The sequence below is a fragment of the Drosophila innubila genome, assembly GCF_004354385.1.
Source record: "Drosophila innubila isolate TH190305 chromosome 2R unlocalized genomic scaffold, UK_Dinn_1.0 1_C_2R, whole genome shotgun sequence".
In the NCBI taxonomy this organism is placed as follows: domain Eukaryota; kingdom Metazoa; phylum Arthropoda; class Insecta; order Diptera; family Drosophilidae; genus Drosophila; species Drosophila innubila.
The window spans coordinates 14458128-14470138 of record NW_022995374.1 but is presented as its reverse complement, the minus strand read 5'-3'; the positions used below and the strand labels follow the sequence as shown (position 1 = coordinate 14470138).

Genomic DNA, 12011 nt, shown 5'->3' with positions numbered 1-12011 from the left:
TCTATTTGATTTATAATTACATTTATTTGTGTTTCCGTATAGTAAATTAAAACAACATATATTTTGCCGTCAATTACAATTGAATTAACAGAATAATATGTTAAGATTAAGGTAAATTAGTTTTTTGCTTACATTGAATTAAAAAAAAAAATTATGTAAATATTAAACTAAAATTTAATTGTATATTTTTAAATAAAAATAACTTATATCATAATTTTAAAAAATAATATGTCAAAATTAAGCTAAGTCTTTAAATAAATAGTAAGTAAGTAAAGTAACTTAACGAATGTTAATCTTATATAACTTATATTTTTTTAAATAAACATAAACATTACATTAACGTTTTTTAACACGCGCTTTGCTCTCTAATACTCGTATGGCAGCAGTCTGGCAACGCTGGCTTCAATGCTTCACAAACTTGAATCAAACGAAAGTCTTAAGAGAGCGTCGCCGTCTGGCGCTTAAAGAGCGACAGACACAACAAGGAAGCTTAGGCTGGCAGGCAAAAGAATAACTTTGTACATGTGTGTGTGTGTGTGTGTGTGTGTGCGTAAATCGGGCTTGGTGTTCGTACCAAGTTGCGTGACAGCTGCTGCCTTCGTTTTGCCTAATGTCACAGTCCAAGATTGAAAGTCAGACAGCAGCAGCAGCAGAAGCAGCAGCGGCAGTTGCAGCGCAGTCAGCAGCGCAGTCAACGTCGCTGTGGCAGCAGTGTTGCTGGCTTCACTTTGGTTGTTCAATGTTCCGTTCAGTTTGGTGCTGAGCAGCGCAACGTTCTCATCGTCTGCAATCGTTGTCGTTGTCGTGCGTTAACTCACACACACACACACGTACACACACACATAAAGACAGAGGTGTTGTGCACGTTTTCTGTTGTGCGACGCGTACATTAATCGAAATTAGCGAGCATAATTTAACGTTTAATTTCTGTGTTGAGGCAGCACAGCAGCCGCGTCGCCGTCGCTGTCGCTGACGTCGCCCACAATAACGGGACCAGACCATTCTGTGTGTTTTTGCGTGGATTTGTTAATTAGCGAGCAAAAGGAAACCACAAAAAAAATGAAGAAAAATCATGAAGAAAAATCCGAAATTTGCGCGTGCATGTCCTTGAGCGCGAAAAAGGGCTGCACAAACGCTTGAAAAGTGGTGGCCAAAATGTGTGAGTGTGTGTGCGTGTGAATAATTTCAAATAATGCAAATAATAAAGAGCTTAAAAAGTGTAAATCGCCTTCGTCTTCGCCTTTGCAAGTGTCGACAGCTAACAACAAGCAACTTAATCAGCTGTATTTTATTTAAATATGTTAAGCAATAATAAACATATAAACAAATAAAAAGTCAAGTGCACAACTAACATCAACAACCACAACAACTTCTTTAAGGCAGTTCTCTTGCTGTTTGTGAGAAACGAAATTTTACAGCATACTTTTGTGCGCAGACTTTGAAATAACCTTTGCAAGCTACGCCCTCCATCTTTATAGCGACTTCAATTGCCTTGCTTTTGTTTTTCTTATACATTCCCAGAAAATGCAATTTACTGATATCAGAGAGAAAAGAAATGAAAATGAAACTACAAATACAACTAAATCGATTTGTTGTTGTGGCTGCCGAGTGGTTTAACATTCAACCACTCAGCACTTTGTTGAAATTTTCTGAGAGAATTTTAGAGTTGGTTTTTCCATGCATATTTCTGGGCCAAAAATGCTTTAGCATCATTTTTATAAAAAAGTAAAAAAAAAATATAAATACAAATATGACAAAGTTTCTAATGTTTACGCAAACGCCTTATGGCTATAATGTTTTCTCTCGGTGTGTGTGTGTATATGAATATATTGCCTTGACACATTTCGTTGTTAGGTCCCGGTATTTGTGAGCTGCTGCTTCTTGTTAGTTGCTGTTTTTTCCAGTTTCTTTTTTTTTACACAGTTTCTCGTTAGTTTTTGCTCACGTGCGATACTAAGTAAACCAACTTGTATCATTCAACACACAGATAACAAACAGACACACACACGCTGACAATGAATGACATGCAGTATTTTTCAGTTAGGCTTTATGACACATCTCCCTGGTACCATTTGGTCTATGTGTGTGCGCCTGTGTATGTGTGTGGGACTAGGGCTTTAGTGTGCAATCATTGTAGGTCATTTGATTCACTACACACTGCAAAATTGCCAACCATCTGGTTGTACTCTGTTTATGTATGCGAAGTTGTTTTTATGACACCGAACTAAACGGACAGACAACTAAAATATACATTCCCATTTAATGGGTTGCTTACTTTATAGCGAGTATCTACGAGTATCTGTCAACTAAGTGATTCACACTCTTTTTTTCTCACTTTATATATGCATAATTTATTCTTATTCAATTGTTTAATTTATTTGTAAATTCTTATTTGCATCATCTTAAACGTTTTATTTAAAAACTTCTTACAGGTAGCTCGAGTTGTAAAATAATTAGAGAAATACCGCTATTTTTGGTGCCCTATGATTCACTGATTTCACAATTTTTTTTTACGTCATATTCTAACACGTTTCACTGGTTTTATTTTTACACAATTAACTTGAAAAAGTTTCTATTTAAAATTCTTCTTTGTGCTTCATTCTTAAAGGTTTTGCTTTAAAATTAGTTTGAATGGGAATTGTTTCATTATATTGGAATTGAACTTTAAAAAGTATTTTAAAGTCGGACATTCGTGTTGCTAAATTGGCCCAACAAAATTTACATACCAATTAACTTTATTATATATTTACATTCCCTTTCATTCTCTCATTATGCATGTACGTAGTGTCAGCAATTTTGTGTGTTTTGGTCCTTTTGTTTGACGTCGTTGTTGCCTCCATTGCTGATACAAATCTGTGCGCATTTTGTTGCTGTAAATGTCGCATTAGCTGTTTACTATATCCAGAGCTCACTCACCCCATCCAGCGCTACCCTGTGGTTAATTCTGGTATAGAGACATGAATGAGTTGGGTACAAATTTAATTAGATTTGCGGTTGCGAATAAACAATTGTTAGACACAACTTTATGCAAGCATGCTTAAAGTTGCTCTCGCATATCTAAATCAAAATTGTGCTGAATATGAAATGAAAATATCTACTTCTATTTATATATTGGATTTAATTAAACCAAAATGATCATAAATGACAAAGAGTATAAATTTATTAAATTGAGGAATAAATTATTCTGTCACAATCAAAATGTGCATAAAAAGCTGTGAGTTTTTCCTTGGGCAGCAAATTTAAATAAGCTTCAAATAAAGTTCCGAATTATTGTTAAACGATTTTAATTGCTGATCGGCTTTAACTATTTTCCTTCTCGGAATTGAAATTTAGTATGCAATTCTTATAAATATTTATAGCATATTTTCTGGTGTGGCAGAAAATATAATAAATTTCCATCGAACTGACTGTTAAGTGAAAGCCGGAATCTAGATGCTTAGGAATATTTTTAATGGATATTTATAAAATTATTCCATGGAAGTTCAAAGCAAAAGTTGCTACATAAAAACACAGAATAACAAAAAATTATTGCAATCGAACAATGAGCTTCCATATATGCTTATATATGTTGGCCACATGAAAATAATATAAAAAGTTATTTTTATTATATGTACAACAAAGCATAAAAGTCAAGCTGGCCATATCAAAGCAGCAAAGGAAAAGCGAATACAAAGTCATGGCACATAAAAAGCCGAAAATCAACAAAATATAAATCAGTAAAAAGACATACGAGGCGTATGCGCAATTTATGCTATATTGTAATATTCTTATTACATTCAATGTTAAATTGTATTAAAGCACAATATGAAACTACTACGAATTGTGTTGGAAATATGAAAAAATGATTTTGCTTCAATGAATTTTCTTTTTTTTGGCCGCCGGCGACAGACCTAAGCTCAAAATACCTTAAGAGGCTAACAAAAATAGCTAAAAAGAGGCCTGACGAACAAAGATCTAAGAGAGAAATTGTGGGTCAAAAAAGTTTTCTGTGGCTACGTGAAGGCTTTTCAGGCCAAAGGAATGTAACAGCCAGAAATGACAGCATGTAATACGCTAAGCTAATCTCAACGGAGACAGGGAGGAACAAAGAGAGAGAGAGAGAGATGTAAAGAAAACTGGGAAGAAAGTGGCTGGAAAAGGCAGAAAGTCGACCAAAGGTCGAGTTAATCTACGGATATGGCACACCAGGCAAATTGCCTATTCCCTCAGTTGAAAAGTGAGCCAAAAGGCACAACACACACTCACACACACACAAAGCACAGACACATAAACGCTTGACAGAGTTTTACTTGTGCAAAATTGCACTTTAGTTTATTTAAGCTTTAATTAAAGTTGGGCTTCTTCTTATGATTAATATATTTAGATGTGCCGTAAAAACCAAATCTTGCCATCTTTTAGTTTCAGCTTTTGCAAACTTTGGTGCGGGTTTTGGTAACATTAATCACAACTTTGGTCTATTCGAAACTTAAACCGCAAATCATGTTGAGTATCTGTAGCATTTTAATCAATTCAATATCAACACACAATTCCAATCGCTGGCATTCTATGTAATTATCTGTGTTGTGGTCGTTGTCCCACATTGCGTATACGCATTGACAAATGTTGATGCAGTGGCAATTTGACGCCGAAATTGGATTGATTGCCGCTTAAATTGTATCTGTGTTTATGTGACAAATTGTCTAATGACGCAAACTGTTTAAGGAAATTGCTGGGATCAACTTTTAATGCCTTTTGACTTGTTCAGTCAACTTTTCTTGGCCGAGGATTACTTAATTTATGCTGTAGACATATAAATGAGCTTTTTTCGTGTTTAACTTGCTAATATTTATATTTTTGCTTACATTCATATTTAACGTTTCAGCTGAAAATGTTTTCTTGCAATATTCGTAACTTGTTTTTTTTGACATTTCCAAATCATTCCATATTATTTTCTATATGCCATGTGTTACATCTGTCTTCGCTCTGTTGCTGTGTGTAGAGGCAGTCCTTTATGACATTTGTGGCAAGAGTGTTGCTGCCACGCCTTCACTCTCTGCCTCTTTGCCTTGCTATTTTCTTTCTTTGTATTTGTTTATTCTTGCTGCTAAATGTATTACATATAGTAGTAGTCCATAACATACAACTTAACACGCTGTCTTAACTGTTGGATGTAATCTGTAATCTCATATAACGTGCGCATTTTAATACCCTATACATATAACATTGGCCTACTGGGTATACTTGTTTTACGTGTATATAATGAAACGTCTCAAATCTTTTTATTGTTTTCTAGGTTTTTTTTTTGTTTGTTTTTATTTTAAAGTTAAATTTAACATAATACATATTAGGATTTATCTTGAAAACTTTATTTTCTTAATAAATAAAATAATTACAATAAATAAATAATTTTGATGAGTTACTCCAAGATGTTTTAAAGGGTATCTTATTGTCCAATAAATTTCACATGAAAGGATAGAATATATTATAAAAAAGTTAGCATATATTAATTTTTATAGATATTGCTTCTGTTAGAGGGTAACTTACTGTCAGTCAGAATTAGATGTAGCACAACAATCTTGACCCTGTCCTGCCAGCAACGATTTGTCTGTACATTATTTCTGTCTCTGTTTGCATGTGTTTGTGTTTTTTTGTGTGTTTGTTGAGATTTTGTGTTTCCCGATGGTTTTTCTTGTTTTTGGTCGGTTCTGTCAGCTGGGCACAGACAGTTAAGTGATTCCATGCCCCTTTCCACCAAACTGTGATATCAGAGGCCATTTATGTAATTTAAGAGCTGGCAAACTTGGCAAACTTTTTGTTTGACAACAAATTTGCAGCTGGTTGCCAAATGGAAATGGAAATTCCAATTCAATGCAGATCTAATTTTAAATCTTTCGCAGACAAATTTTAAACATTGCTAAAGCTTAAATTCTGATTATTGTGGAGAATTTAAATGAAGCTTTTTTTTTGTGTGTTATAGGCAAGATTATGCTTGCATTATCCATTCATGTATTTGGCCTCTGTCCAAAACTTTTGAGCCCTTAATACCTTAAGAATTGTGAATTTATGGCAACAGCAAAACCCATTCAATCGAACAAAGTTTGACTTACAAACTTTTATTCAATGGCCCAAAAAAAAAACTTGCTTGAAATTTGTTTTTTTTTGTTAGCTTTTGCTATTTTTATCATATATAATATAGAAGTATAAACAATTGCTTTCATTTCTCGCTTAAGATTGTCGTGGCAGCTTAAGACGAACTCTTAAATAAAACCAAAAGCTGCAGCAAAGTTAAGCAAACAAACCGACTTTTGTTAGATTAAAAAAGTTGCTTTGTTTGAATTGCTAATTTCTTGTGTATGTATGTGTGTGTGTGTTTTACTTCGCACAGGTGTGAATTTCAGATAATCCGCGAACGAAACTCGACATAAAAATTCAATTTCCCCGACCTCAGAAAGTTCAGTGGGCCACAAATCAATTTGCCACTTGGCAACGACCACAAAATGAATGAATGAATAAATGAATGAAATGAAATGAAAAGGTCGTGGAAATTAGAAAATTCTGCATAGTACAAATAAAATTGGCTCAAATTAAAAGCATCTGCTGATGCCAGCATTCAAAAGATGTTAAGTTGTCTATCTGCTTAAGCTTCAGTTGCTCAGTTCTATAAAGGTATATGATAAGGCGAGAAAAGGTCATACAATTGGGGTTCATTGTAGGGCAAAGTTTACAGGCGCAGTCTTGAAGAGGGTACTAAAGCACTGGCAGTCACGTTTATACGTCAAATACGGTTTTTTGTTGACCATCAGCGGTGACTCGCTTGGTACTCGAAAGGCTTGACAATGTACCCTAAACACAACTTTTGATGGTCTTACGCAGAATGTCATCTGAGGATTATGTGCATATGTTTTATTTCCTTTCCTTTTTTTTCTCTTATTTTATTTTTGTTTTTTCTGTTGTTGTTGTGTATAGTCATGCATACTAAAGCACGCTATGTGGCCTTGATATATGGCATTTGCTATAATACATGTACATAAATACCAAAGACGTGTCAGACTCTAACTGTCAGGCTTTTATTTATACATATACTTCGTATAAGAAATTCTCCTATACCAATATAAGAACCTCAAAAGCTTACCCTAAGTGAGATATGTAACGAGTTAGGATTAGAGTCAGTTAAAGGTTTTAACTATGAAAGTGATAAATTTGAAATAAAATAGCAGACACTTGAGAGAGGAAAATGTTGAAGTCCGTTTATAGAAAATCTACTCTCTCTGGTTGGAAAATGTGCGCATCAAGGATGACTGCATAAAATTGAATTTTTATGAGCCTTTTGTTGACTTGAAATTGATTTTTGTGTACTTGTTAAAAGTCTTCGATAACTTAATCGATAAATTTTAATTTTATAAATTTATTAAATTTTTTTTATAATATTTTTAAAATATATTGTTCAATTTATCGATAATTTTGTAACATTTTTTGCAGTTTTTTTTATTTAATGTGTAAGCGTTTGTTAGAATATTTGTTGGTCAACTTCCTGTAGTTGACTTTAAATAAATAAATAGATGCTTTCAATTTTTTTGGAAAGGATCTACCACACAGGTTAATTCAAATTTATACGTATTTTAATATTCATCTCCTTGGGTGCAAAATTACCATAGAGACACGGACAACGCCGGCTTATTTCATCTCTGTCACATTATCAACGTAGGCTGAGCCTGTAACAACTGTGTACCTTTTATGAGCTGAAAGCAGGTGATGAGCATAAACTTTCCGACAGTATGCTGTTTATTTAGTTGCATAACAAAATGTCGTTTCCGCACTGCCAACCATTATTTCTATGTTGAAGGCGGGAAATTGGCGAGGGAAGCGACAATTACATCAAAGGCTGAGCTCAAATGTCACATTAACTGTGACTGCGACTGCGACAGTTGGCACCCAAGTGACGGAAGTCACGGCATATGCGACAGGTTGAACATGTTTCTAAACTCGATGTGAACCGAACGGAACTCAGTTCATTTATTGATAAGGTTTATGGGTTATATTTAGGTTATGAGTGAAGGAGAGCAGAGGTACATGTACATTATTTCCACAAGGTCAACGATTTGCATAGCAATGTGAGATTGCAATATTGTGTTTTGCATATGCCAAGGTTCTCAACACACGCTGCACTTCGATGGGATTAATGCAAATGCAGAAACAGTCACTTTCCTCCCTTATTCCTATTATTGAACACTCACATGCTGCTGATTTAAATTTGAGCATTTCCCATTTGGCCATAAGCCAAGAAAAACAACCAAGAAGTCGGGTTATAACAATCTGTCATATATCATTTCCTCAAACTCAAATACGCCCTCACTAACTTCCCACCCAATAGAAACATTTAAACCCTTGGCTTTTCTCCCTTTTGTCCGGCATTTTCCACTCATGAGCGCGTGCCAAGAATCAGAAAGTGAATCGCATGTTTGAGTTAAATTTATTTTAAGGCGTCGTCCAAGCAACAAAACGACTACAAAAGATTTTGACGTAGTAGGCGTGGTCGCATTTAAGGCGCAGTTTTCTATTATTATTATACTTATATTTTTAATTGAGTTACTAATTTATTTCCATTTAATATGCAAGAGCTGTAGGTCCATTTGTCAGTAAATTTCAAAGATCTCTCGCAGTGAAATTTGACTAACTTGAGAGTATTTTCGAGAGTCTTGTGGTCCTATAAAAAGAGCGAATGAAACGCAAGTAGCTTAAAAGTGCTCGTATAATAACATTTTTTATGTGGCCATTGCATAAAGTGTGGCAGAATTATATAAAAGCGAAACGTTCCAGTAAAAACACTTAACAAATGTTGTGTCTCTAACTAAGGAAGTCGAATTAGGAATACCCTTTAAAATAATAATAATGTTAATTTCAACGTTATTAAAATGCTTTTATTGATGAATTTTAAATAGCGCAATAATACAAAGAGACTCGCTTTTTACATTCTAGTCGTCTATAAATTGAGCGATATTTTTTAACTCAATGGCAAGTTGCTCTAGTCGTGTATATCCTACTTATACTATTCTTTTAATAATGTAAGTTTTTCAAAAACAATACCTACGCTGTATTTATTTTACTTTCCTGAACCTAGAAAAAACTTATGCATGGTAGCTAAGATTTCTAGATTTGTTCTAGTCGCTTATACCCTGTAGACCACAGAGTTTGTCGGGTATCGAGAGACAGCGTCATCATCATCAACAGCAGATAGAGTGAAAGCATTAAAGCAGAAACTGGGTAATGCTTTAATTTCGAGATCTCGTTAGTTGCTCCTAGCAAAAATGTAGTTGAGAGTGAGAGAGGGGAAACAATCTTTTGTGTGTGTGTGTGAGTGTGTGTGTGTATTTTGATATTGTTTTTCATTATGCATATGAAAAGCGTCGCAATTTCCATGAAATGAACACCAGAGACACTCAAAGCGAAACTCATTAAGAATTCATGAGCATTTCAAATGCTTTTCATTTCAAATTTTGGCAACAAGCTTGGTGCGACGTGTTTGTTACCTGATAAACAAAAAAACCAAAGAAAAAAGCCTGAGCTGATTTTGGGATTTGTTTTGTGTCAATTTGATGGATACAAGTCAACTGACAAATTGCAATAAATTAAAAGTATTAGAAAAACAAAAACAGGAAAATGCATTGGAAGATCATGAGCACATCGATTCATCATTGTCACTTGGACAGTGTGAATACTTGTGTATTTGTGGGTCAATTGTTGTGTGTTCATTTGCTGACCTGCCAGTTGATTGTGTTTAATGAACTGTCCAGCCAAAGCAAAAGCTGAGCATAGACATTGAACAATTAAGTCGACTGGATGGAAAACAGTTTAGTGCAATTCGAGCTATGCAAAGGCGATGACTGCACTTGGCATTAATTCTGTAAATTATTTCTATGGAAAAATAGTGAAACTAAAGTTAAAATGTGTTGAAGAAAAATAGCAAAGCACGGTACAGAGATATTTGAGAATCGTGAAATATATCTAAGAGATGACACACAATCTAGAAGTGAGCTATACAGCATTAGGGATGTCGGACGATAATCAAACGAACACGAATAGCTATTCGATGCCATCGGTGGCATCGCCAACACGAGGCACCAATACTCGCAATGTCATTTTCAATGAGGAGCTCAATGATCTGGCCGGTTATCCGCCGCAACAATTGCCACCTGTGCGTCGTTTCTCCAAATCCATCTTCCAACGGCCCCGCTCCATGTCCGTCTGGAGTGACATAAGTCGCAGCAGCATGCGTCTGGATGAAAGGTAAGTCCTTGTGTGAAGGCTAACCACGTCACTCTGGGGGAATCTATACGTAATTTAACGTATTTATCTACATCTGAGGTCCCTTTTACACAGTATTCCTGGGACCTGATTGCTTGCGTGTTAGGCAATCATAAAAAAAGAGAATGAAAAAGGTTGTATAAATATTTGCTTTCATTCTGCACAACTGCCCCGCATTCTTTTTCCGTTTGCTGCGCCTTTACATTGGTTACAAAAAATATCCTATGGAGAGTTCATATACATAATCCACTTAGTATTCTTAAATGTTTCGCATTTAAATTCTTACCGACACTGCATTAAATATGCTTATCAATCATAAATTGTCTAAAATTTGTCTAACATTTGATACATATATTTATTAACCTTTAAATATGTAAAATGTCTCTCGCATAAGAAGTTTAATCTCCTTCAAATATTAATTTCTTATTATAATAAATTTCCGTTTTATTTATTTTAACACCACATTGCGTATACGTGATTGATATGTACACAGAATATTAAAATTTAATAACTCTGCATTAAATTATTCGAATTGAATGTGCGAGCTTAACGAAATGTTTAGCAAATACATAAATTACGCATACGCCATGTGATGCGATTGTGAAAACGATTTTATGACGACAGCTCAAGCTCTGAAGTCGGCAATTTGAGTAGGAGTATTTCAGCTAACTGCCATGGGCTGTTTTAATTTAGTTATACCACTTCAAGTTTATTATCCTGTTATCCTGTGTGCTGTTTGAGATTATTCCACTATTTTATGACGCCTCTGTCTTTAATGCCACTTGACGCAAAGCTTTCAAAACTTTAACGTATTTCAGCTAGCTTATTTTATAGAATTAACGGTCACTTTGGCGCTTTGACGTTTATTGTTTGTGTGATCGATGCCGAAAAATGAATTGCTTATGCAGATTGCTTGACGATGGAGTTAAAATTACTTGAAAAATTGTTTTGGCAAATAAATTAATTCAATATTTTGACGCTTACTTTGTGAAGAATATTGAAAATTAATAAAATAAAGTTACAAAATTTTTTTTTGTAGTTCTTATTTTAAATTATAAATTGTTTTGTATTTTGTTCTTTTTATTTACTTCGAATCGAATCAATTTAATATGTCGTTTGAATCTAAGTTGTAACTTTTCAGCTCTGTCTAATTTAAATTGATGCAAAATTTCCCATTTTAATATTTTTTTTTCTTTTCTGAGTCTAAAGAATAAATTGGCAATCAATTAAAACACTGCATAATTGACAATATTCAATTTCAATGCTTAAATAAGACTTATTGTTGAATTGCCTGTTCAATTGCATGTGCCCAAATCAAATTAGTTGCCACATGCAACAAAAAGTAGCGATGCTTTTTTTTTGGCTGAGGTAAATGCCTCAATTTGCGGAATGCGAGAAAATTGAATATTTGTAATTGGATTTTGCATTGTGGTTGAACGTGAAAGTACAAAGTCTTGTGTGTGCCACGCCTACAACAAAAATTATCAGAAATTTGTTGTGTGCAACTGACAGGCAGGCAGGCAAGCGGAAGTGCAACGTGCAGCAACAGGAAACTGGCAACGTTTCGTTTCCTCCAGTTTTTTTTTTGCGCACGTATTTTTGAAAAGAAAATATGAATTTTTGGAGCGACTTGTCGTCGCCGTTGTGAGCCTGAGTCTCAGTCAGGCAATCCGTCGGTTAGTCAGTCCGTCAGCCAGTTAGTTAGTAAGTCAGTAATTCAGTTTGTTTGC

The 12011-nt window shown here is 34.6% G+C and overlaps 1 protein-coding gene across 3 annotated transcripts in view; it reads left to right on the top strand.

The window, feature by feature from the left end:
- LOC117782902 (potassium channel subfamily T member 2) overlaps nt 1-12011 on the top strand; it is a 108595-nt gene that overhangs the window by 15950 nt on the left and 80634 nt on the right. For 2 of the 3 annotated variants that reach the window (XM_034619999.1, XM_034619998.1), the window contains exon 1: nt 9989-10263. The exons of the other annotated variant lie outside the window; for it this stretch is intronic. In XM_034619999.1, coding sequence (XP_034475890.1) covers nt 9989-10263 — 275 coding nt within the window. Of the gene's footprint in view, nt 1-9988; nt 10264-12011 lie in introns of those variants that run through there. 3 annotated transcript variants of the gene reach the window in all.